This window comes from Physella acuta, unplaced genomic scaffold (genome assembly GCF_028476545.2).
Source record: "Physella acuta isolate Inbredline_101_S28 unplaced genomic scaffold, ASM2847654v3 ptg000213l, whole genome shotgun sequence".
In the NCBI taxonomy this organism is placed as follows: Eukaryota; Metazoa; Mollusca; class Gastropoda; family Physidae; genus Physella; species Physella acuta.
This window is the reverse complement of record NW_026731732.1, coordinates 206711-233484: the sequence shown is the minus strand read 5'-3', so window position 1 is coordinate 233484 and position 26774 is coordinate 206711. Positions and strand designations below refer to the sequence as shown.

Sequence of the window (26774 nt, the reverse complement as noted above, 5' to 3'; positions counted from 1 at the left end):
ACACTCAGGGATGTCCAGAAACTGACCTCATGATGTTTTAGCAATCATGTGCTCTATCTTTCAACCACATCACGTAAAAAGTTTTTGTAAAATGTGAAATATAGTTTTATCAACTTCTTATATTTCTGTGTGCTCAACTCCAGTTAAACATAAAATATACTTTTATCAACTTCTTATATTTATGTGTGATCAACTCCAGTTAAACATAAAATATACTTTTATCAACTTCTTATATTTCTGTGTGATCAACTCCTGTTAAACATAAAATATACTTCTATCAACTTCTTATATTTCTGTGTGATCAACTCCTGTTAAACATAAAATATAGTTTTATCAACTTCTTATATTTCTGTGTGATCAACTCCTGTTAAACATAAAATATAGTTTTATCAACTCCTTATATTTCTGTGTGATCAACTCCTGTTAAACATAAAATATACTTTTATCAACTTCTTATATTTCTGTGTGATCAACTCCTGTATAAAATAAAATATTTTTATCAACTCCTTATATTTCTGTGTGATCAACTCCTGTTAAACATAAAATATAGTTTTATCAACTTCTTATATTTCTGTGTGATCAACTCCTGTTAAACATAAAATATAGTTTTATCAACTTCTTATATTTCTGTGTGATCAACTTCTGTTTCTTGTTTGACAGACATCAGGGGGAGGCAAGTCATCTCAAGATATTATTCAAGAACTTGCAAGTGACATTTTACAGAAAATTCCACAAAACTTTAATCTTGAAGAAATTCAGGTGATTATGACAATTTTTTTTAAATAAAACAACTCAGATTTTAATTTCTTTTTTAAATTGTGTATTGTAGAACGTATACCTTTTTATTTAAACTTTGTAAAAAAATTTCTAAAAATGTGTTTTTTACCGTTCTACCTGTGTAGACAAAGTTTAAAGTCAATTATATGGAGTCTATGAACACAGTGTTGATTCAGGAGCTCATCAGGTTCGACCGTCTCATACATGTTGTACGTAGTAGCTTACAGGACATATGTAAGGCCATAAAGGGTCTGGTTGTCATGTCTAGTGAACTGGAGGATGTCTTTGACAGCATGATGGTTGGAAAGGTACGTTTGTTTTTTGTTGATGGTTGGAAAGGTACGTTTGTTTTTTGTTGATGGTTGGAAAGGTACATTTAATTTTTGTTGATGGTTGGGATGGTACACTTGCTTTTTGTTAATAAATTTAAAAAAAATGGTAATGTTTGTAATGAATAATTTATTCTCTATGTGACTTAAATTTCTACTATAAAATAAATGCTTGAAATGTTTGTTTTTGTCATGAAAAATTGCAGGTACCTGCAATGTGGGCTGCAAAGTCCTACCCTTCCTTGAAGCCTCTAGGTAGTTATGTAACTGATTTGCTTGCAAGAATAAATTTTTTTAAGGTAAATAATATATCTTAAATTTGCTACATTTAGTGTTAATTGAGAAATGCATTATTGTTAATTTCATACTTTCATGAATTATATTATTTATGACCAGGGCATAATTTAATGTTATATTTACTAACCTATACACATTAAAGAATTAAATTATTTACGACAAGGGATAATTTTATGTTTACAAACACATGACTCTTCTGTATCTATGTATAAGTAAGGGATGTTAACAAATGCATGTATATTTTTTAAATTTAAGGAATGGATAAAGGGAGGCACCCCAACAATATTTTGGATTTCTGGCTTCTACTTCACTCAGTCTTTCTTAACTGGCGTCTTACAAAATTATGCCAGGAGATTTATAATCCCAATTGACCACCTGGCATTTGAATTTGAAGTGACAAAATTTGAAACAAGTGTTTCAGAGAAACCTGTGAGCTTAAAACATGTTCTTCCTTTTTAAAATACAAATGTCAAGTGAAAACAAATATGTTCTCAAAAATATTTTTTCAGATTTTTATAATTAAAAAAGATTGATTTAGATCTTTTTTTTTTTTTTTGAAAAATGAGGTCTGCAAATTATGTCTTAGTGAAAAATTTATCTTAAGTTTTTAAAAAAATTGACCTATTTGTAAAACTGACAGGCTACTGGGGCCTACATAAAAGGTTTGTTCATGGAAGGAGCAAGATGGTGTCGTGAAAGCTGTGTAGTTACTGAAAGCCTGCCTAAAATTCTATATGATCAAGTGCCTATAGTATCCTTTTTTAAAGTTTCACCTAGATCTATAAGCTATTCAGTTTTTAAAATGGTACAAAAATGACAGACTTGGGTGTATGATATCAAAATTATGATTTTTAGGTTTTTAATTGTAATTTATTTTTCATTTGAGAGGCACTACTCAGTCCATTTTACAGATTTTTCTAAATGATATTCGTTCTCATTTTTGTAATTCAGCAGTAGTGGTGGTCTCAGTAGTATTTTACAGTTGCATCTTCAGACCTGAGATTTTTGGAAGTTGTTAGATCGTTACTTCAGTTAATTTGGCGGGAAATGTTTGTCTTACATTCTAATCATGCATCTTTTTACTCCAATCTGTTTGGTAATTATTCAGTTCTGTGATAGGAAATGTTATTTTTTATCTCTGGACATATTTTTCTCTTTGTTTCAAGTTTTGTCTTGTGTATTGGAGTGTTTTACTGTTGTTGTTGGCATATCTTTGGTTGAAGTTTTGTCTGTCATTGTGTATTGAAATATGTTATAGTGCTTTCGTTGGTATACCTTAATTGTTGACTAGATTTGGCTAAAGCCAGGAGAGCGCAACAAGTTTGAAGAAAAACCTTACTACCATTGTCCAGGTAAGTAGTATCAATCTGAATATCACAGTGAATAGAATGTACTAAACATTGTTGATCATTCTTCATTTAAAGTTGCATCAATACATAATCAATGCTCATTTGTTTTAATTTGATGCAATATTTGCTTACCCCAATGTATGTAATAACTTATATTAAATGGTTTATATTACTACCATACCTCAATTTATCAATTACATATATTAAACTATTTATTTATTCTTCAGTGTACAAGACAAGTGCAAGGCGTGGTGTACTGTCCACCACTGGTCACTCTACCAACTATGTGCTGACCATGACACTTTTAAGTGACAAACCTGAAAGCCATTGGATCAATAGGGGAGTGGCCATGCTCTGTCAGTTGGATGATTAATTACCTGTGTGGGATCTCTCCCCCCTCCTCCTCCTTCACCCCCCCCCCCCCCCCCCCGCTTTGTAAAAACTAGTACATGTTTGAGACAAATAATATTAAATAGCGCTGTATCATTTTGTGATAGGTCTGTAATATTTTTTTTCTAAAAGCTGAATTTTATGTTAACAGTTGTTTAACAATAAATATATGCAGACTAATATCTATAAAGATTGTTATTAATTGGTACAGGCCTATATATGTATATATATATATATATATATACATATATATATATATATATATATATATATATATATATATATATATATATATATATATCACATTGGATACAATACAATACTAATTTCACTAAGACTTTTAGAAGAAGTTTTTGTCTAATAATTTTAATTGATAATTTTGAGATGTAAATCACTTGTATTATTTCTTGTATCTGTTTTACTAAAATGTAGTTATTTTGTAATATGTTGCCTTCATTATTTTAACGTAATTACATTTTTAAAAAATTAAAATTGTATCTAAACAAATTCAAGTATAGCATTTATAATACAATAAAAATCAATAAATATATAACATTTATTTCAAATAATAATTAAACTATAAAAAATGTATATTTCAATGACATTTTATTTTCTTTATATACACTTTGCTCTTTGATGAAAGCACTGTTTTTTTTAATCATCCAAGTATTATATGTTATTAAGTTTTTTGTTAAATGCAGTGTTATGTAAAATATGTTTTTTCCTAAAAAAAAATGTTATATATATATATATTTATTATCAGTATGTCAATAATAATGTAAATAATTTTTTAAAAGCATATTTTTCCTTTCTGGGTCATATTTAAATTCTATTTCTTATTCTGTTTTCTCATCAAATAAAAATTAAAGATATTTTACAGACATGTTTAATCATAATACATAATTACTCCTGTATTCTTCACAATTAAGTGTTGACTGTCTGAATACATTTTTATCCTTTCACTTTGAATTATAAACGGTAGTTGACTAACTAGTTTCAGATACACAAAACACACAAGGGATCTTAAACACATAACACAATAAACTTTTATCTTTATTCTTTATAGAAATTTGTTGAAAACAAATTGAGAAATCAACCAAGACATTTAAAGGAATCAATTTATTTTTTAACATTTTTATGTCTAGAATTTAAAATTCATTTTCTTAAATATTTTTTTAGTCAAGTAGCCTATCCACTCCATTATATTTTAATATTTAAATAGAAGTGATTACAACCAGTCTACACACTTGTCTGGCAGACTTTTGCCTCTCATTTTACATACAGATTTATGGTTGTTCTCTTTTGATTTTGTGGCCATACTTATGTAATTATATAAAAATGTGTATAAAATATAGGACTACTCATGTTGATCTGGCCACCCATGTATGGCATATATGTAATGTTACATTTTTTATCTTTCCCAAGCATTACTGTGATTTTATGCAATGTACTATTTTGAATTTTCTTTACATTTGTGCACAAAAACATCAATACTTTCCACAATGCAAAACACATGTAGAGCCAACTGTTATTTATATTCTTATTTATTAAATAGCTGTTATTAAAATATTCTCAAATCAACTAGTTTTTTGTTAATTTTTTTAAAATAGAGGATTAATTATATTATCTCAAATCAAGTATCCATTATATACCAGCTTTAGTTTACCTAGAATCTACCCAGATGTGTAGGCCATGCTCAGGACAGAGACTTTTTATTTCAACTAGTGACAGCACAGGCAGGCAGGAGAGCCTGTGGTTAACTTGTACCCCTGGGCAGATGAAGCTGGCTTGGTACCTGGGGACAGGAACACATCTAGGAGAGAAAACTCTAAATCAAACAGCTGTTGCCTTGCAGATTGTTCTTGGGTGGACAATGGCTATGAAAGCAAAAAAAACTCAGAAAGAAAAGCAGGCTGAAATTGGAGTCAATTGGCCATATGGTGTATAACATGTTGAAACTTAGTACCTACTTGTGATGGAGGGAGTCCTTTTCAATATACAATTAAGAACAAAGAAGACGAATGAAGATTTTAATTAATAAATATTTAAAACAAATCCAACTTTCCAGTAAAGAAAATAATGTCTTTTACTTAAGAAATTCTGAAATTTATTTCATATTTATATGCAATGGCCAAGAATAGGCAAATTCAGATGGTAGATGCAGCTTGTGTAAATGAGGGGGGGGGTGTTGGGTACTCAGACTTACTAGATCTAGTGTGAATGAAAGGTTTAACTGACATGGGGAATATTTTTAAGAATGAAAATCTTTGTCTAAAGCTATAAACAAGTAAATTGTCCTATCATAATAGCTACATTTGTTTTCAGATACTCAATTTAAAATGGTGTCAGTGATTTGTTTAGTGATTAAAATATTAAATCATCAATATAGGCCTGGTGTTTGCATTACTTTGGTGCTTTTAAAATTGTTTCCAGGATGGTTTAATCATAAGAGAGCTTAGTCCTTTCTACTATTTATTTTAACTCAGTCCTATTGATTTTTAATTTCTAAAAAGAAAAGTACAATAATTTTGTCTGACATTGTCATTAACATTCGATTCAGCCTTGTTATGGTTAAAAATATTAATTAAAATGTTAGGCCTAATGTTATTATATTATGCCCTGTGACAGGACGCCTTTTCTATATAGTCAATATATCTGGGTATTTGTTTTTACATTTACTTCTGCGGGAAGTTGGTGATAGACTATAGAGTAATGAATGTTTTATTTTAAAAATTAGCTTAGTTTTCATAAAATTTCACGGTGTGGGGGTAAATAGATTGACCCAATGGTGTTGGTAATGACTCATCCGTTATTTTAGTGATGTTGATAAACAAGAACACTTATTCACTTGTGACTTGGATTTTTTTTGTAAGTCGATTGTAAGAAATAGATCTAGACCTAGATCTAGATCTAGATGATCTGGGTTTAGATATAGATCTAGATATCTAGATCTAATGTTGAATAAACGAATATGAACGCCTAGACACTATCCTATCGTTAGTTTTTAAAATAGTTTAGTTAGTAAATTAATAATTAATAAATTAATAATTATGTGAAAAACAGGTGACTCCTTAAATTTTAATAATTATTTCACATTTTCAGGAGGATTTATGTTTTGAAATTTTAAAAAATGTTTCAAAGTTGCATTTATGTACCTGTTTTTAAACAATTGAATTAAAACTTTTCAGTAATAAATGAAGACTAGCAATGTTTCCATCACATGCAACCATGCTCATTTACTATATATAGCAGCCATCTTGTTTAAGTTTTTCTTTGTAAACTTATAGCGCGATATTCAGGGGAAGCCACTCTATTTTACAATTGGCTGCTGTATATATAGCTAATCTTGCTCGCAAACACTGCTGTTTAAAGTTAATTTCTGGCCTATATTGATATATTTAGCCATTGATTTAGGTTTATTATTCATTTATCTATAATATTTGACACAAATATATCTCAATATACTTCTATTAAAGCCTTGACAATGAGGTAACTTTTTCGTACATTACTAGCCGCGGGCGATTTTACGTACCTAAAACGATAGATTACCGAATCTACTTAGGGCCTACTACTTATTTTAGTAATTTTTTTTTATTTAGTATTATTATTTAGTACTTAGTAATTAGATTCTAGTTAGATCTACAATCTGCAACTTACTGAGTTATTGAGTAACTTTGCTTTAAGTTATTTTTAAATTTTACTTATTACTAATTACTTAGATTTACTTAGTAGATCGGACTTTAAAAAAGAGTGGATGCATTTGAGTATGATTTGAGATTTTAATATTTTCAGTAATTAGCCTTAAACACAATTTAAAAAAACAACAAAAGCTATTTGGTTATCATTTGGTAATGGCGGCTTAAACAATGACATTTGATAAAGCTAGCATAAATTTCCTTTTACAAAATGTAAACAAAATGGCAGAACTAGGTCATGTGGTTTAAAATAGCATTATATTATTTAAAAATTTTATCTGCCAAGTTTTGTACACAAATGACTTGACTATCAATCACAGAGTTCCGTTCCCATACAGACAATCAATGTTTATCTTACAAAAGTGAAACATCAGGTTGTAACTTGGGCTTGATGAAAATAAATAGAAATGTAGCCTTTAAACTTAAAAAAAATCATTTTTAAGTTCTCTGAATTTGCAATTTTTATAACATTGATTCTAAAATCACCTCATTTTGTGTCTCGTATTTTATGTCCACCCTAGTATGTCAAATTAGAGTATTATAATTAATGATTGGGGTTATTTCAGTGAGTGTTTGGTAGTACTGTAGTATTGATTGTTACTGCCAAATAGCCATTGTCCTAACCTTCAATATAATACTAAGTTGATATTTGGCTTTAACACTAACATGAGATTACAGATTAATTTTAATGCTACCTAACAAAGAGCCTGTAAAGCATTAAAGTTTAAAGAAAAATCCTTACACTACCCATTCATTACAATGGCATTTTTTTTTAATTTTTGAACTTCTTCATACTGTGACTAAACTAATCCTACTCATCTCTTATCAATCTACAAGTTTTTCTGTGATAGTGATATAAAAGTTAATCTCCATTAGGCCCCTATACAGTATTAATATATTTGATGAAGGGCCTAATTATATAGTTCTTCTAATAATTTTCTTTGAAAATGAGATAGGGTTAGTTTTCAGACAATTAGTTAATTATTTTTTTTAAAAAACCACGCTTCTAGCTCTGTTGTTCTTGCTAAGAATTAAAAAGTTTTGTTGATATTTTTCTTATTTTTTGCTCATTATTTTAAAACCTACTCATTTTTGTTGTTGTCTAATCAAGCTTTTTGATCACAGATGAACCAGAGATTTGTACATGTCTGCTAAGGAAATAACACTAGCTTGCAGTTGGGTGATATAGAGTTGAACTTTGCTTGTTTTGAAAGAAAAGTGTATATTTCAAAAGCAACATAATGTTTATTTTCTAAAATGACGAACCTTACATCTATGGAAAACAATTCTTCAGTATCAAATTATTCATCACCAATAACAACTCCTTGGTTGTTCAAAACATCAGATCATGAGCCACCAAATTCACCAATTCCATTCATAGACATAACCCTGCCACCTTGTAAATGGATTTTGCAAGCAGATATCCTAAACTCAGGGTAAGAAATTAATTAAACATAATAACATGAATACTATTGAATTGAAGATTTATATCTTGTTGTGCTGAAATTTAGTTAGACCTAAAATCTAATTTTGCTATAAATTTCAATTAATCTTTTCATTTCCTTTTTCAGAGTTCGATGGTGGGACCTTTTTATACTAGTCCCAAATTTTCTCTTCATTTTGTTTTTGCTGTACAGCTTTCGAGTAGCAATTGGAAAACTACGGGGAAGTAACAGCCCAATATTTGCAGCCTTTTATGGCCTGGTAAGTTACATTTTTGTAGTTTAAGCTTAAATTTAAAAATCTCATCTCATTTTCAGAAACATTTCATTCATCTAAAATGTTTATTGCTCTGATTGAGACTGTCCATCTTTATATTTCAGATATTTGCTGTTCCAGTTATTAGTTTGCTGAGATGTGTGGTTTCAATGTTAGTGAATGCATCATTACCAGCTGGAGATATCACTGATAAAGTTGGTACTCATTTAAATGGCTTTGATAATTATATAAAAAGAAAATATTTCTAAAACCCCCAACTCTTCACCAGTAGGTTAATAAAATCTCCCTTAGTTAACAAAATTTGCATGCTACTAATATGGTTAAGTATTGAATATACTCTGAATGGTTTTAATATACACACACAAGAATAAATTAAAAGTTCAACAAATGAAAAATTAGTATTAACTAAATAAATCTCTCATTTATCTCATGAGTAAACTTTAAATAAATTAATTTTTTTCCAGGTGTTGTGGCTGGTGTTAAGATTTTTCCTGTTGGCTACAGAACTCTCTGTTGTAATATTTGGTCTTGGATTTGGTAAATATTGACTATACTTACTCATTTCGAATTTCATAATCTACTTTAGTTTTCTTATCAGTGATAATTTCTTTAAATAAGAAATAATTTCCCCCTTTGAATTCCAATAGGTCACCTTGACAGCCATACAAGCATTAGAAGAGTTTTAATGGTCACTTTTACAGTTGCTTTGGCATACTCCATCATTCAGGTATAGACTTTAAAAAAAAAATGCTTTGTTTCTGAAGCTAAACATACAAAATTCTGTGACTTCATTTACTCGGTGTTTATTAGCTAAAACAACATAATAAAGTGCTATTTTTCATTTTGGTAGCTGCAACATACTTTGACTTAGGCCATAATTTATCATTCAGTTTATTATCCAAAAGAACAAGTTAACAAAGTACTACTATTAATTATTGTGCTAATTAAATCTTGAGCCATTGACTTAATTTATCCTTGTGTTTATAAGCCAAAACAATACATTAACAGAGTACTATTAACCATTGTGTTAGTTGTATCTTGAGCCACTGACTTAATTTATCCTTGTGTTTATAAGCCAAAACAATACATTAACAGAGTACTATTAACCATTGTGTTAATTGTATCTTGAGCCATTGACTTAATTTATCCTTGTGTTTATAAGCCAAAACAATACATTAACAGAGTACTATTAACCATTGTGTTAATTGTATCTTGAGCCATTGACTTAATTTATCCTTGTGTTTATAAGCCAAAGCAATACATTAACAGAGTACTATTAACCATTGTGTTAGTTGAATGTTGAGCCACTGACTTAATTTATCCTTGTGCTTATAAGCCAAAACAATACATTAACAAAGTACTATTAACCATTGTGTTAATTGAATCTTGAGCTCATCTTGTAAGCTTCACTGAAAATTTTTGTTTTCTCAGGGTACCCTGGAGTTGGAGTATCCAGCATTCACAGGCCAATCAAAAGACAACAACAACAGCAACAGCACTATAAGCTATGATCTGTTTGCGCAGGGTGGCATGATTTTCTTATTCACCACGTCTATTTTCTTTTTCTTGGTGAGTCATTTTTATTACAAGAAGCAAAACTAGATATTCTTGGGTGTAATCAGAGATACACTGATCTGTATAGTAGGAGGAAATAGGTAAATTAGATTAAAACTGAGTTATAATATTTGACCACAAACCCGCCAATAAATCCACACACATTGGTGTGGGATTGAAAAACCTGGGCTGGAAGCAACTTTTTATTTTTATTTATTACATTTTTTAAACACTTTTTGAGTTGTAGAATAAATGCATATAATATAGAATGTGAAGATCCCCTTTCAGACCTAACAATCCATAGGGAAGATGAAGTAGAGTTCATAGGTTTCTTGATATTTGCTTATGAAGACATGGTGTGATCAGCACTATGCCCAGCCGACTTTATTTTTCCAAACATAAGCCAGGTACCCATCAGAGCTGTGCAGATTCAGGGATGTCCTTCAGTTGAGTGCACTACCACCCGACCATGCCATTCCATGCATATAATATAGTATGCAATTCCCCAATGGACATAAAGTAAACTACTTACATGGTCTGTGAATGTAATCAGATTAAAATTTTTAAACCTGCCTTTCAACCCTAACCCACCCTGTCCCTTTATTTCAGGTGTACACAGTCATTGCATTGTTGCCATTAACAAGGCTTAAGGAAAGGTTTCTATTGCCAAGTAAGCTGAAACCATGTTGGTTTTTTTTTTAATTGTGAGCTATTTTTAGAAATGTGAACACATTTTATAAAAATGTATTCTAGAAATTCCTGTGGCTAGGTATTTTTCCAATGCATCTTTAACTGACACTTGATGGTTAGTTGTACTCTCAATTTTCATATAAACAAATGTGACAGACAAGTCCAGTGCTTTTAGTCAAAGATACATTAGACACCAGTACATACAGACATTGGTTTACAGTGGTGTTTTCAGGGGGTGAGTTTTAAAAATGTATCACACAAAGCTGCAACTTAAGGCAGCCGGCAGTCATTAGTAGGAAAGCCCTTAAGCCACTGTCAGTTTATGATGGTTCAATTTACAGCAGTTCACAATGCACGATTATAGATAATATGCAGCATCTAGCAAGTCTTTACTGTGACACCGTAAACAGATGGTTACCTGTGATTAATGTTGTCAAATGCTTACATTAAATTCTAACAACTCCAATGGTAAATTTCAGCAAAGCGCCTGTTTTACTACTACTGTTTGAGTTTGGCTGCTCTGAACTTGGTTCAGGCTGTTGCCAGTTTGCTTGTTTATATGGAGATTCCACAAAGTCTTTGGTAAGCTTTCTTGTAATTTGTAATAACATGTCATTTGATCCTTATTGCAATCATTTGATTGGTTAAAAAACATACTAGCTACCTGTTAAGTTATTAGGTAAAGAAAGTGTTGTCATGAGGGAATACTAGATGAGTGGTGATGGTTTCTCCACTGAACAGTGTCCTCATCTTGTTATTTTTGTTTTAGAAATTAAATTTGAATATTTTCCCACCCCCTGAAAAATCAGTAAATGTATTTTAACATTTTAAAATGAAAATGTTTTTACTAATTTGTACACTGTGTCTTATCTCCAGTGTTGTTGATGCCACAACATATCTGTATTTCTCATTTTACATCCCACTGGTTTATGGGGTATTTCTTTGGAAATTTTTCAAGTGAGTATTCATCAAGTTAGGAACAAAAATATTAATTACCTAAGTTTAATGCAGCGCAGCTTAAAAATAGACCATTTTATCTTCATAATTTCCTGGACAAAAATCTGTCATATTAAATTTTGTGTGTGTGCCTTGTTTAACAGAGCTGCCCAAACAGGACTACAGTTTTCTTACAAGCACCAGGAAGATGTGATTGATGATGAGCATGTCAGCCTGCCCTACAGCAATGGTGCAGGGGGCAAACAGGATGACATGTCACCAATCTATTCCTATGATAGCACCCACTTTGATGTACAGTTTAGCAGAGCCGCTTCTAGGGGTAGCGCAGTTTCAGATGCTAACTCTTCTTTCAGGAATAGCTATTCTGTCAATAGTGATTTTTATAACATTTCTGTGGAAACTTAAAGTTTTGTAGAAAATAATGTATGTGTATATTTTTTAAACTTTTTTTTAAACTAAAAAGCTTCTAAAGACAGTCATTTTGGCATGTGTAAATATAAATATACTTGGGAGTGTATACAAAAAATAAGTGAAATAATATTTAGTTCCTTTACTTCTCTGTGTAAAAGAAGGATAAGAATCTTGGCTTTCATGCTAGACATTTCAGTTGATTATGTGCATGGAGGCTTTTTGTTTTTGCTACGGACAACTATTTTTGTGTTCATTTCAAGTTTTTTTTTATTTATATCATAACACAGACTGTAAATAAGCTTTTATTTATCATATTCTGTACATTGTCCTGTTTATTTAATATAAACAAATATTTTAATATTTATTATTTTATGGTTTAATTAACCTTCTGTATTTGTAATACTTCCGGCAGTCAGGATTGCTTCAGATATAAAATGGAAATCACTTGTTTTAAAATATGTTAATTTTATATATTATACTTTACCTTTGTAAACATTCTTCTATCTCTACTTCAATTTTTTTATAAACGTCCTGCATTTGGGTCATCCATCCATCTTCATAACAAGCATATTTGGTTCTGTGATATTAAACAAAGGTTTGGCCTGTTCTAATTTTGTTAAATTCCCCAATGTTTCATTAAATTTGTATTTCCAGGCAATTTTTGGTGATATTTTTCACTTTCATATTGTGAATAAAATTCTGAGAAAAATATTTTAAATTTGTCCTTCTTAGAAAGCAGTTTATATTCTCCAAACTCTGTAATTTTTCTTACTTTCTGTCATTCAATTGTACATGGATGGTACACATTTATCTACTTGTTTTTTAATACAGTTTCCATTTTTAAACTGCTAGTTTTATGTTGCTCCCTTAAGGTCTGGCCTCGTCTCTCATATTATTATTGTTAAAAACTTATAATCCATGTGTAAAAACAAATCAAATTTATTATTGAAACCGGTGCAAAAATAAAAGTGAAAACTATTTTTATTGTAAGCATGAGAAAACATAAGTGAATGAAATATTTTCAAGGTTTGGAAGCACTACTTTAAATGCCCAAGCTAATGACCTTACACTGTACTACAGTAAAATTGTCCCATTGCACTATAGAGTCATCTTTACTTGTACTTTCCATGACCCTGACAATCCTCTTGAATGTTAACAAATGTTTGTTTATACTTCAGTTGCTGGGGTTTCATACAGAATCAAACTAGCTGCCTAACTTTTGATTTTCCTTTTTATTTATACTTTCCAATTTAGTTAATATATTTTCTATGTAATTTGTCTTCCCTTATGAATGTGTGTTGGTAATTGGTAATTTGTTTTAGTAGTCTATAATAAATCATCTTTATACCAGCTTATCTTACAAATGTTAAATTTTAAAATCAATTTCAATTTCTCTTTAAAAATATGACTTAAAAGACTATTGTTTTACATTTCTAATAAAATCATACACTTTATAATAATTGATCAATGCATTTTTAATAACCTAACAAAGAAACACAAGTATAGCCTTCAAAAGGTAAGTTTGACAGCAAGGTAGATTGAGATAAGATGTTTGTATCCTGGCTGTTGTAGGGAGTGGGCGCTGGACATTGGCCTGAAAGCTATTTACACTTCCATTCATTTGTTGGACATTCTTGAAGATATTTTCACACATAGCACCAGGTGAAAGCCTGAAGAAATTGGTTTCAGATAAAATAAGTTGTTAGTTTTCAGCCTGACAGGTATTGTAAAGTGAAATGTAACAAGGAGTTCAGCATTTTGCTTACAAATTGGCTCAATAATACAACACATTTTGCATAGATACTTATCCCTTAAAATTGTAATTTGAACAACTTTTCTTTAATCACAAAGTTCTCTTTATATTTTAAAATGTATAATAATAATTAGATTACTAACCAAACTATGTGTTAGTTATATAGAGTAAATAAAAGGAAATTAATTATGAAGAATAATATATAGTTTGTGTTAGTTAAGGAATTCATTTTTTTTTTTGGTGTTTCTAATTATTTATATACTTTATTTATAATCATTTATTCTTTTTATTAAAACCATACTACAAAAATAAATATGTTAGGTTGTGTACTTTTTAAAAAAAATTGTTTAAAAGATCTTTTTTTTTATATCATTCTAACTTCCTTTGAAGAACTACTTTTATGATGATCATGAATAAAGAACATTTAGGAGAAAGAGACCAATTTAAACTAATTTTGTGATTTGTTTAGTTAGCCATGAAAATATATTGTCAAATTGTTTTATTATATATTTTCTTTAAACTGACTTTAACTTTAAGAAATACAAGATTTTTTTTCCTAAAGGAAATCCAATATGTTCTTGATTTAGCTTTTGAATAGATATTTAAAAAAAATTAAGTTTGGTTAGTTCAAATGCTAAAATTATTTGTATTGTGGCAATTTAAATTGTACTTTTTAAATAATTAATAATAAGCATTCCTTGTTCTATCAAAATTCTGTTATATTTTTATACTTATAAATAAATTGATGGCTTACTTTGTTTGTTATGATCTTGTTTAGCTAGAACTTACCAGTGAAAGGAAAACAAGTGTGATCAGTCATTTAGATTAGTAATATTAATTTGATTTAATATCTTTTTAATGAAATCATGTAGTTTTTAATCAATACATTTCTCACAAGTTTTAAGCTATCTGTTGATGTCTTGACCAAAATAATACAAAATCTACTTATATATATTAAATATCTGCATATGTTTAAACATTATTTAGTAGTGAAGTTGACTCTTGCTGTGTAAACTTGTAATTAAAAACAAAAAACTTTGATTATAAATAGTTCTTAATGATAATTTTATCTCAAAAATTTAATGTTTGTATTCCATTTCAAAATACAGCTTTGTATTCACCTCCCTTTTAACGTGTTTTATTAAAATTACACGGAAACCATGAAACTATCAAAATGTTAAGAAAACATCCCCCCATGTCATGTAAATAACTAATACAACTATAATATAAAAAAATATTGTAATAAAAATATTTAAATATAATCAATTTCAGAAGAATTAAAACCAGTTCTTGATTTAATTTTAATCATAACAATGAATGCTTAAATATGAAAATGTTTCTCGTTTGTGTGCGAAATCAGCTTTCAGATATACTTAAAGAAATTTTTTTCCCCCTTCATTGAATACTCCATGACATTTAGAAATTTATCTTCAGAAATACTGTAACTAGCATATTTATAACATTGAGGGTTGGAAGATCAATATCCACAAACACAGTTACACATTTTGTAAAAATATTGTACCCTTTTGATTTTGGGAAATTGGTAGCAAATAAATTATGCTAAAATAGAGTTTAACCAATTAATCTATTTTACCCGTCATATGAGAACTTAGAACACACATGTTTGAATGACAAAAAGAAGTTACAAAATTTATTTTACACCCAGTTTAAACAAAGCATCACATTTGCATTTTCTAGAAGGTAAACAAAAAAACAAACATTACAAACAATTAATTATATATTTGCAAAGTAAAACATTTTTCGCTATATCATGATTTTACCTTTTTTTAGTTTTCAAAATCTTTACAAGAATACAATATCTAATTGTATCGAATTGTTTTTTTTAAAAATGTTTTTTATAAAATTTGATCTAGTTAATTATGATAAATGAGCTTAAAAATTAATGAAAATTATTCATATTGATAGTCTGGAATGCAAGGAATATTCTACATTATGCAATTGAATTTCTAACTAAATATAGAAACTAAATTTGATAAAAAATAAACTAAGTTAATGATTGCAAATATGTAACATGTGCTATTAAAATAATACTGTTGTGTATGATTATAATATATTCTCAATGCAAGATAAGCACAAACCTTTGTAGAAAAAAATAAGTACAGATTTTCACACAACTATAATTGTCACACAACTCCAAGGCTTTTAATAGAAATTAGTTTATAATAATTAACCTGCACACACCTAATTATCCTCTAAAATACTATCTTGGGATAAGTTTTCCATAAAAATTTAAATGGATTCAAGAAATTTTGATGTTTATTAAATGTGGTCATATTTTCTGGCTAATAATGGAGCAGAAAAAGCAATAACAATTTTCATTTGTGCATAAAAACAAATCAACTTTCCATATGGGCAGAGAAACAACATTAGTCCTATCTGGGAAGAGCATTTCACTTGTTTAACTTTTATTTACTGCAAACACCATTATGACCATAGAAGTCGTAGCTTAAATGTGTTACATCTCTTTTTGTTTTAATAAGTCAAGATAAACAAAAGCTTGAGTTAATTTTAATGTAAACAGGTTAAAAATATCACAGAATTACAGCTTCACCATCACCAAACAGTTTGTGATTATAGTATATATTACATAAAATGTTAATTATTAAAATTTCCCATATATTTTTTGAAGCAGACATGTGTTATCATTGTGTATGTAATATAGTGGTTGGCCATAAATGATATAGTGTCTGGGACCCCCCCCCCCCCCCCAATACCCTTTAGATACTCATCATTCTCACCAAAATCTTGGATAGCTACAATGTTTAAAAAGAAGAGTATGTATTGAATCCACAAAAACACAGTGTTGACTTTTAATACAAAAAGTAAGCTAAACGAAAATAGATTCCTTAGCTCTGTACAGCAATTAAAAAGTTTGAAATAGAAATAACAAGGAAATACTTTAGTGGTTTATTCTGTATATATAAATACATTGTAAAAAAAAAGTATAAAAGACTAATTTTGGTGCAAATAATATAGCATTTTTAATCTTTTGAATTATATAGAGAATGATAAACAAAAGTAAAAATACTGTGTGGTTCATTTGGCAAATAGTAAAAATAGATTTAAAAAATAAAAATAATGTATATATCACAGGATACAGCTTGGTAACAGTTTAATATTTTGAATTGGATTATAATAGTTAAATAATATGTTACACAGAAAATTATACTTGATATGAAATTTTGTTAATAAGCATGAGACTTATTTTTAGCATAGCTTTCATATTATTTTTGCACAATTACACACTTAGCAAACACAGACTTTAAAATAATAATCATTAAAATGATTTTAAAATGAACACATTTAAGCATTAATATTCACCACATCATTTGAGAAAACAATGTATCACTATTTGAAAAAAAAAAGATTCTTCTCATGCTTCAAAAAAGCAAGACAGTTTTGGCAGATCAAAGTGGCTTTGAATTGGTTGATCAATGTGGCTTTGAAGGTATAACACTTAATGGTAGAACCAATTACCTATCAAACAGTTTTTAAGACAAAGTACCACTCCAGTTGATAGGATTGTACTTCAGCATTTCTCTGTCATATCTATCTGTCATTATCTTGTTTATTCTAGATTTTTCCCAGCTTTCTTCCATGAACTGTTAACATAAAAAAATAATCTTTATTTATCTGGATTAAAAAAAATTTTTTTTTTAAACATAGTATTGTTAATATTGGTATTTTTATTTAGAATATTTAAAGACCAGCCATTATTGAATGTTTCTTTGCACCTAGTGGGTCAGGAGGAAAAAAGGCTTACATCACAAATTATTTTGAATTAAATTTTTTGATTTATGAGTGATGCTGCTATTCATAATAATATAATTGTAGCCTAATTAGAGACCAATAATGAAATAGTCAATAAACAAAGATTTTGATATGATGCTTATCATAGACTCATGAGGATCGAAGCCCAATGTCCTCATCAAAATATATTCTCTGCTTTCCTAAATGTGATAAATGATTATTACAATGTTAAACTCAACATAATTTTACCAATTTGGTATTGGAGATTACCTCAGCTGCTAAACAAAACAACAAGCACTAGTTGCACTATTGAAAAACTGTTCGTTTTTTTTAAACACAGTGAATCAATGCAGAAAATGTAGTAAAGAATGGGGAGAGAAGGGAATTTTCTATTTGGATGTTGAAACAAAATATTAACATGTACTTATTTTTAAGCTTACGGCATGCTAAACTTATTAAATATTTTATTTTTATTTATGTAATAATGGAAGAAAATGTTCTACTACACAGAACTGGATATTTTCTGTATCAAAACTGAACTTACCATTTTGTTGTCATCTCTGAAATTTTTGAGGTAATTATACTTTTTAACTATATCCTGAAAGTCTTTCATTTTGCACTGCCTATCAAATTCTACAGCAGCCTCACTTTCATGTACTTTGGACTGTAAGTCAGTTCTTTTCTTTTCATCAGCATCTGACATCTGCTGTTTTAGTACTTGGCGATAATGTCGTCTAAAAGAACATTTTAAAATTTGAACATTTTTAATAAATTAGAGTTTTAAAATAAGTTTAGCTATAATTTCCTATAGTTCATCTAATTTGTTTCTTAAACATTTCAGTTCACTTTATAAAAGCAGATTTGTTCATTGTTTTTCTTACTACAAAATATTTTTTTATTATTTTTGCAGTGTAGGAAAGTTTTGACTGTTTGCCTAATGTACTTGTCTTAAATCAGTGAACAGCTACCTAAGTCATTAACATTGATTGAATTCACTCTTGCGCAGTGATAATAAAAATAAATGGCATTACAAAAATTGAAAAACAAAAAGACCTCACCTGTAAGCTTCTATTACACAAATTTAAAAACTAAAAGACCTCACCTGTAAGCTTCTATTACACAAATTGAAAAACAAAAAGACCTCACCTGTAAGCTTCTTTATCTGCTGGGGGGCCGTAGAAAGGTGTGGACCAGGCCGAGTGATATCTCTCATGCTCCTTCTGCTGCATCATCAGTCTCCTCCTGTCATTGTGCCAGTGTTGTGGGGTGGTCTCCCAGCTGGCATACAACCTCTTCCTAGGTGGGGGCGGAGCTAGGGGGTTGATTTTTGGGGGGAATTTCATCTGGTTCCATGTGGATGTTAATTCTGGAGGTGGGTAGGGTCCGTATGAAGCAGCAGCAGAAACAGATCTTGGGGTGCAAGTTGGGGTAATTCTGGGTAATTTGGACATGGCTGGAAGAAAAAAGTTTTTCAAAACCTCTTAGTATTTAGATACTTTAACTGAAATCTTATATTTGTAAATGTAACAAGTTATAATTCATTATCATGAGCTTAATCTAGATTAAAAACTATCACAATATTTTAAATTTGTATGCTATATCAAAACACCTAACGTAACTTTCAACAAAATTTGAGTGAATTTTCAATTTAAGCAATTTTCTCAATTAAAAACATTTAAATTAAAACCTAAGATAACCAAACATAAATTGCAGAGTTTTGTGTGATGAATTTAGATAATGATTTATCATTTGTCGATAAAATTGATGTATTTCACATCTTTTGTTATTGTCAATCGCAACCTTGACTTACTGGTGTGTTTTTATAATACTGTTATCTATTATTTAAATAGGCAGCATTTAAAATATGGAATCATTAAATAGCCTTAAACTTGTTGGCTAAGAAACAGATGCAGCTATTTGTCCTACTATGGTAAAAAATGCAGTATTTCATTACTTATGCTGCTCATGCTATGAACTCATTGAATTGTAACCAATAAGAATAGATTGATTAACACATGTGCACATTTAATGAAAATATTATACCCTAGCTCAATACTCTCCTTTTCATTGAGTAAAAATCAATAATCCATACAAAGGAGGCCTAGTGAAATAATCAATACAGCCAAAGGCTCTTACAGATATGAGTTCAATAACTTCAGGTTTAAACAGGGATTTTGATAAAGTGGAATGTTGTCTGCTATTTTACGTTAAATAAGAAGTGGCAGCTATTTTTTAACGTATTAGCTAAGATAACACACATTCCAATTAATAGAATTATACACGCATAAAAAGTGTATGATGTATTTTTCTATATGAAGTTGATAATAGAGTTTGTTTAAAAATTCTGGTATATGCCACACACACAAAAATCATAATCATATGATGTTAATCCTACTTTAGAATTACATATTTTAATCAAATTTTACTAATCATAAACATCACTGCAAATTTATTTGAAATGATTTTAAATTATTATGTGTTAAAAAAACAACCATTTGAGTTATTTTTAGGCTTTGGAAAGTGTCCATAAATGACATGCACCTAGGTTATTTCCTTTTAAGTGATGACAGACTAATGGCCAGAACTAATGGCCAGCACTTATGGTCATCACCAATGGTCAGCACACAGCACTAATGGCCAGCCCCCTTTAATCTCCCCAAATCAATGCTTGTTCAATTCATTCAATTTCAATTTATTCAATAACGGTAACAACAGTAGGCACAGAGGCCTTTTTTCACATTGGCCATTTAAAAAAAAAAACAATGTAATAACAGCATTTTAAAAAAAAGCAATTGAGTAGTAAAGACACAGCAGTAACATAGCTATTGGACTCAGAGACATTCTATAGGGACTTGGGCCCAAAATCTGATTTCAAGACAGTCATGTGCTTTGCCACTTTACCACAGAGTCCCACCAGCTAAAAATTAGTATCAGCATTTCCCAAGCATATTTGGATTCATTTTAAGCTATCAAGCTTCTGCTTCCCATGAATATTATATGTACATAGATAAAAGGAGGATAAAAAAAAAAGGAAAGCTCCCTTTTGAGACATAATCCATAGGGTAGGGCAGATGAAGTAGAGTTCATCTGTTTATTGACCATGCCAAATGAGCTCTTTGCTGGAGCCCAGGATTTGAACTTGAGAACTTTTAGGTTAACAGTCTAGCACTCTATTGCTAGGTCACGTCATCCCACACAAAAATAGGATAAATGTTAATTTATTTATATTTTTATATCTTTCATAACAATTATTAGACTAAAAACTTGTTTTTATGATGTTCAAAACTTTAAAATCATCATGTAGGCTATGCATAATTGCTGTACCTTAGAGTAAGACAACATTGCGTTTTGAGGGTCCATGGAAGGTTCTAGCTCCCAACTCCTCCAACATTCCCCTCCTTATAAATAACAGACTGGCATTGCAACTAGCTCTGTTTTATGTATGACTGTACGTAACCTCATAAAGTCAATTTAGCCTACAGAGTGGTAGTTTAGTATTATTGGCTAGATGTATTACTGGCTAGGGCTATGTAATCCTAATGACTAGGTTGTTATGATCTTGTTCAGATAAGCACCGCCACTAATGCATAAAGTGCACTGTCGAAAAGTTAAGACCACCACTTGTGACCTATTTCTGATGTCCAGGGATTTGAATATTGAAAAGTACAGCATAAAAAAAATTCTTATCCATCTAGGGTTAGATACAACATACAGACCTTTTCATGCAATTTATTAATCACATGTCCCACTTTCATACTCTTCAATAAAATCTAAAAGTACAAGTTTCATATCCTCTTTTTATAATGGATGAGGGTTAACATTTTTACGTGCTTATCTGGACAAGATCGGGTTATTATACATAAGCTAATATTGGCTAATAGCCTAATATTTTATTCTTTTTAGTAAAGTAAAGATTACTCTTGAGACCTAGTCGTCCTAGTGATCCATTGCAAAGATGATGTTGAGTACATATGTTTCATGACCTCGGCTTATGAAGGGATGGTGTTGTCAGCACTATGCTCAGACGACTTTACTTTTCCCAATGTAAGTCACATACCTATCACAGTTGGGTGGATTCGGGGACTTCCTAAAGCCAGAATCTCTATCTGATTTTGAGACCTTCAGGCTAGCAGCCAAACACTCTACGATTTGACCATGCCGTCCCACTTTTAGTTTTAGTAAGCTTAATTAATAATTATTAATTATCATCTATCATTACTATTACCAAGTCTTTAAGTAAATAATAAAGTAATAATAATAATATATTATTAATATCAATAATAATAGATAGTAGTACTCAATACAGTCGAATCTAATACTGTTATAGTAATAGTATATATAGTAGATATACTTAGATACTAGATTCTAGGTATAGATCTAGTATTACTTGTTTTATTAATTTAGTAAGTTAGTTAGTAAAGTAACTTTACTTTACACTTTACTAATTGACTAAAATAAAGGGTAATCTATTGTTTTAGGTATGTAAAATCGCCCGCGGCTAGTAATGTACAAACAAGTTAATAAAAAGTCTAGTGACAATTTAAGCGCAATTTCCTTAATTAATTTTTTAGAATTCACAGACCTACGTAAAAATCCTTTCGAACCTCCGCTCATTCGCTATGGTAAAATCCTTTCGAACCTCAGCACTTTGCGCTAAAAACCTACACGATGCTCAGTTTAAATTAAAACTAGGCCTACAAGATGCTCAGTTTAAAATATATTTTAAAAATTTTTGTGACCGAACAAAAGGATATTTTTGAAAACTTTCTTCGACAATATTGGTTTAAATTATGGCAGGAATCGATTGGTAAATGTTTCAAGTCGCTAAGTGGTCTGGTTGCCGAGATATGGAGCAAAAACTGCATTTGTTTGAGGTTTTTTGGCTTTTCCGGGAAATCCAGGAAGGAATTCCGGGAATTTTTTTGGCCCACAATCATCCTTGGAACTTGCTTAACATATTTGCTTTTGGAACTAGTCCTCGATATTGCTTCGTTGAGGAGGAGATACCACTTAAAGCTGCGGACACACATCCATCCATCCATACATCCATTCATACATCCAGAAATGACGAGTTAATAATCGCAATTGTCCGTATGGAAATTGCGCTAAAAAGTTAACTCATTGTCAAGGCTTTAATAGAAGTATATTGTGATATATATTTTTTTTTTGGTGTCAAATATTATAGATAAATGAATAATAAACCTAAATCAATGGCTAAATATATCAATATAGGCAAGAAATTATATTTAAACAGCAGTGTTTGTGAGCAGGATTTGCTATATAAAAGCGGCCATCTGTAAGTTAGAGTGGCTTCCCCTGAATCTTGCGCTATAAGTTTACTATAAAAAAATAAACAAGATGGCTACTATAGTAAATGAGCATGGTTGCATCTGTTGTAAACATCGCTAGTCTTCATTTATTACTGAAAAGTTTTAATTCAATTTTTTAAAAACAGGTACATAAAAGAAACAAGGAAACATTTTTGTATTTTTCAAAACATAAATCCTCCTCAAAATGTGAAATAATTATTAAAATTTAAGGAGTCACCTGTTTTTCACATTACTAGTCGCGGGCGATTTTACGTACCTAAAACGATAGTCGGATAGATTACCAAATAAAGTAAAATTTAAAATAAGTTTCATAAGTATGAAAACAGTAGGAACTTAAATATTTTACCTTACTTGTGTAATATTGAACACACTTAATCTTCCCCTCTGTTCAACGAGCTCTTTTATTGTTACACAGCCATAAACAAACTTCTTATCAGCTCTCTGACTAAACCACTGTTAAGAGTCAGTTATCAATATAGCCCATTTCAAATAGGTCACGTGGTGTAAGCGTCGCTAAGGCTACTTAGGCTACTTGTCGTCTCAGCCTCGTTTGATCCGTTATTTGAACTAAGTTTATCAATAACCACGAGAACTAATCTAATTACCGGTAATAAAATATAAGGGAAGGGATTTGTATTTTACTACAAGTTCTATTGTAAACTGCCTGCCACATATAGATCTAGGCCAATATTTTATTTATATATATATATATATACACTGGCAAAAGACGTTATAAATGGAACAGAGGACATAAATAAAATCATAGGCTTGCTTATTTTTAGAGAGAAAAAAAAGCAACCAGTCACCATTCCTTACTTACCAATAAGACCCAACGGCCAGTGCTTAGTTGGTCAGTGCCAGTTTCTTCCAGGCATCTCTTCGGGGGGGGGGGGGACTACGAAATGGAATTTATATAGAATATATACATTTAACCGTGTCCGCCCCGCCTCCCTCCCCCAAAAATTTAAGTCCGCCCCCCCCCCCCCCCCCGGAGAAAAAAGTCTGGAAGAAACACTGGTCAGTGCTGATCTGTATATAGATGTAGGTAAATAGCCTATATTGTAAATTACTTGAAGGCTAAATAGATTGTAAGTTATAAAACGAAAATTCAGTCAAAAATGTATGCCCCAAAACCGAAAATCTTACGCGGCTGTTTTTTTTTTTTTGGGGGGGGGGTAAAGATAGGCGGAGATACGGGAGGCACATGGGTGAGCGTCAAGACGCACCGTGACAAAAGAAGGGGCCCCGAAAAAAATAGCTACTTTAAATCCAGTGTTTTTTCCACAGATATTTTTCTCCGAAGGAAGGGCACTTGAAATTATGGAGTGGGCGAACTAAAATTTCCGGACGACCTTGGCTAAACTATATATTTTCTGTAAAAGTTTATTTTCTTCTATTTTCTCGAGGGGGGGGGGTGGCAGTGGACGTGTGTGTGTGTCGTCGTCACACCCCCCCCCCCCTCCTACCCGGAAGAGATGCATGGAATAAACTAGCCAAATGGGCTTCCGTCATTTCAGAAACCACCCAAAGCGGACCTCACCAATAATTAGACTACCGGCAAAAAGGCTCCCGTAAATACGACTCCCGGCAAAAAGGCTCCAGTAAATACGACTCCCGACAAAAGGGTCTTCGTTAATACGGTCCCAACAATTAGACTATTAAAAAATAGTATTTTTTATTCAAATTTTAATGTTCATCCGTATGATGTCCCGTTAGAAAGAGGTGATGGGATGTTCAACTAAGGTCGACTTTATTCTAGGTAAGTGGCAGTGGATTGGGGGCGAAAGGCATGTACTTTCAATATGCTTGTAGTTTATCACCTACATTTTTATGCTTGTATTTGATCCAAAACACAACGTCGTTTACTTAAGCTTTGATAAGAGAGGTACGCTTTGGTAAACTGTATCTGAACGCAACTGTTCACAGCTTATAATTATTCCAACACTTGGTCACACTGGTAGTGGATGCAAGAACTGCGTGTAGTTGATAGTTTATGTATCTGTGTCCAATATGTTGGAGTTGATTTTGTGGGGAGACAATATGTCGGCGGTCATTTTGATGAGAACCTTTTTGTTGAAAATCTATTTTCGGCAATACTTTTCTCCATTTTGCCTTATTTTAAGGACCCCTTTTTTTCGGGTCTATTTTGACAATGTCGTTTTCTTCTAGGTCGTTTTGTCAGGGCCAATAACGAATAAGTCAGGGCCGTTTTGTTGGAAACGTTTAGTGACAGGGCACCCATGAGGTGGGGAGGGAAGCGCACCCCTTGGAAGCATTTTTAGGACAGTGGAGTCGTATTTCAACTATGTAAAAAAACTAAAAAATATAACACGTTACAAGGGCAAGTATTAAATATCACAATTACCGAAGGCTTTTAATTATCTTTGCTGTGAGTTTATTGCGTGAGTAATTCACAGTTGCTTATTGAAAGCGAACATTACATTTACATACGGTCACTTATTTGGACCTCTTCATATAAAGGCTATACGGTTTGTACGGAGGTGTAATGACAAATATTCAGCGCACAATATATATATATATATATATATATATATATATATATATATATATATATATATATATATATATATATATATATATATATATATATATATATATATATAAAATGTGCGCTGAATATGTGTCACTACACCTGCGTACAAACCGAAAGTTTCTTTGAGACGACCCAGCTCTGATGGGTACCTGACTCATGTTGGAGCAAGAAAAGGGGCGCCTGGGCACAGTGCCGACAATATCCTTTCGCATGCCGAGGTCACAGAAACAGGGGAACTCTACTTCACAAGGCCAGTGTTTCTTCCAGACTTTTTTTCTCCCGGGGGGGGGGGGCGGACACCGTTAAAAGCATATATTGCCTATATAAATTCCATTTCGTTCGGGGTGGGGGGTGTGCGGTAGACCTCCCCCCCCCCCCCACCCCGAAGAGATTACTGGAAGAAACTCTGCACAAGCCCCATGGACGGTCATGTTTGAAGGATACTTTATTTACACCTACACAGTGGTTTTTAAAACATTTTTTCTACTATTGGGGATAGTGGGTGGTAGATGTACTTCCCCCTCCCCCCTCCGCATAGAAACTTGAAAGAAACTCGCTGTACCTCCACCCCACAGTCTAGTGACCAGAGCCGAGTCCGTGTAGGTTGCATAACCGGCACGTTCTACCATTGAATCCTAAATAAAACACATATAGAGTCCAGGAAGTGAGAAGCAGACTTGTGTTTGTGACCACCATCTATGGACCTAGAACTATCTTAAAGACAAAATTAATGGAAAACTCACACTTTTGTTAGAAATATGGGCATAAAGAGGGGATGGGCGTGGAAAGAAATTGCTGGAACCCCGGACAGGGAGGGGGAGGGAGTCTGGACAATTGTGATGATGAGGAATTGTGAAATCGCTTTAACCTCACTAAGGTAGGTGACGTCACTTGTTGACAACAGCTATAATCAGTCAAAATGTAGCCTTTTCCTCCGCCCGTTTTTTTTTCTTCACATGGCTTTCATGACATTTTTTCCAGTGTGTATATGTAGCTCTTTAACACAAACAATCGCTTTCCTCGCGTGCTATGGGGCCGATTCACTACAATAGCACTCTATTTGAAGTTAAAGGATTTTATCGCTTTAGTTACCTTGTTCAGACAGTCCACACAAAACAAGAAAAATTTCCATAGCGCGACTAGGGGGAGGAATGTTTATCTTTTTGTTATAATGATATATAGAACAAAGTTATAAGGG

General features: G+C 31.3%; 3 protein-coding genes across 4 annotated transcripts in view; 2 read left to right on the top strand and 1 right to left on the bottom strand.

Annotated features, from left to right (window-relative positions):
• LOC131937540 (dynein axonemal heavy chain 3) overlaps window positions 1-3137 on the top strand; it is a 33581-nt gene extending 30444 nt beyond the window's left edge. Inside the window, exons 59-65 of the mRNA XM_059295055.1 lie at window positions 661-759; window positions 903-1085; window positions 1313-1405; window positions 1659-1832; window positions 2044-2154; window positions 2695-2755; window positions 2980-3137. Of these exons, the coding sequence (XP_059151038.1) occupies window positions 661-759; window positions 903-1085; window positions 1313-1405; window positions 1659-1832; window positions 2044-2154; window positions 2695-2755; window positions 2980-3125 (867 nt within the window). The 3' untranslated portion in view covers window positions 3126-3137. The remainder of the gene's footprint in view (window positions 1-660; window positions 760-902; window positions 1086-1312; window positions 1406-1658; window positions 1833-2043; window positions 2155-2694; window positions 2756-2979) is intronic.
• Window positions 3138-5927: 2790 nt separating this feature from the next.
• Window positions 5928-12666, top strand: LOC131937564 (transmembrane protein adipocyte-associated 1 homolog). Its single transcript, XM_059295096.1, has 11 exons — window positions 5928-6010; window positions 7963-8273; window positions 8409-8541; window positions 8661-8750; window positions 9021-9093; window positions 9204-9283; window positions 9988-10125; window positions 10720-10780; window positions 11280-11382; window positions 11677-11757; window positions 11901-12666. The coding sequence occupies exons 2-11, from the start codon at window positions 8095-8097 to the stop codon at window positions 12160-12162; spliced, it is 1200 nt and encodes a 399-aa protein (XP_059151079.1). The 5' UTR covers window positions 5928-6010; window positions 7963-8094; the 3' UTR covers window positions 12163-12666.
• Window positions 12667-13125: 459 nt separating this feature from the next.
• On the bottom strand, window positions 13126-23541 carry LOC131937565 (uncharacterized). Of its 2 annotated transcripts, none has more exons than XM_059295097.1 (5): window positions 23369-23541; window positions 18839-19145; window positions 18237-18426; window positions 17420-17544; window positions 13126-13838 (listed from the first exon to the last, which is right to left on the bottom strand). In XM_059295097.1, the coding sequence occupies exons 2-4, from the start codon at window positions 19141-19143 to the stop codon at window positions 17434-17436; spliced, it is 606 nt and encodes a 201-aa protein (XP_059151080.1). In that variant the 5' UTR covers window positions 19144-19145; window positions 23369-23541; the 3' UTR covers window positions 13126-13838; window positions 17420-17433. The 2 variants fall into 2 exon arrangements, with proteins under 2 accessions (XP_059151080.1, XP_059151081.1); XM_059295098.1 differs by having other exon boundaries at window positions 23374-23541.
• Window positions 23542-26774: the final 3233 nt, after the last annotated feature.

Coding starts and splice junctions, on each gene's coding strand:
- LOC131937564 (XM_059295096.1), top strand. CDS start 8,095: ATGACGAACCTTACATCTATGGAAAACAATTCTTCAGTATCAAATTAT. Junction 8,274..8,408: donor GCAGATATCCTAAACTCAGG/GTAAGAAATTAA, acceptor TTCCTTTTTCAG/AGTTCGATGGTGGGACCTTT. Junction 11,758..11,900: donor TTTCTTTGGAAATTTTTCAA/GTGAGTATTCAT, acceptor CTTGTTTAACAG/AGCTGCCCAAACAGGACTAC.
- LOC131937565 (XM_059295097.1), bottom strand. CDS start 19,143: ATGTCCAAATTACCCAGAATTACCCCAACTTGCACCCCAAGATCTGTT. Junction 18,427..18,838: donor GCAGATAAAGAAGCTTACAG/GTGAGGTCTTTT, acceptor ATGTTCTTTTAG/ACGACATTATCGCCAAGTAC. Junction 17,545..18,236: donor TCAGAGATGACAACAAAATG/GTAAGTTCAGTT, acceptor TTATGTTAACAG/TTCATGGAAGAAAGCTGGGA.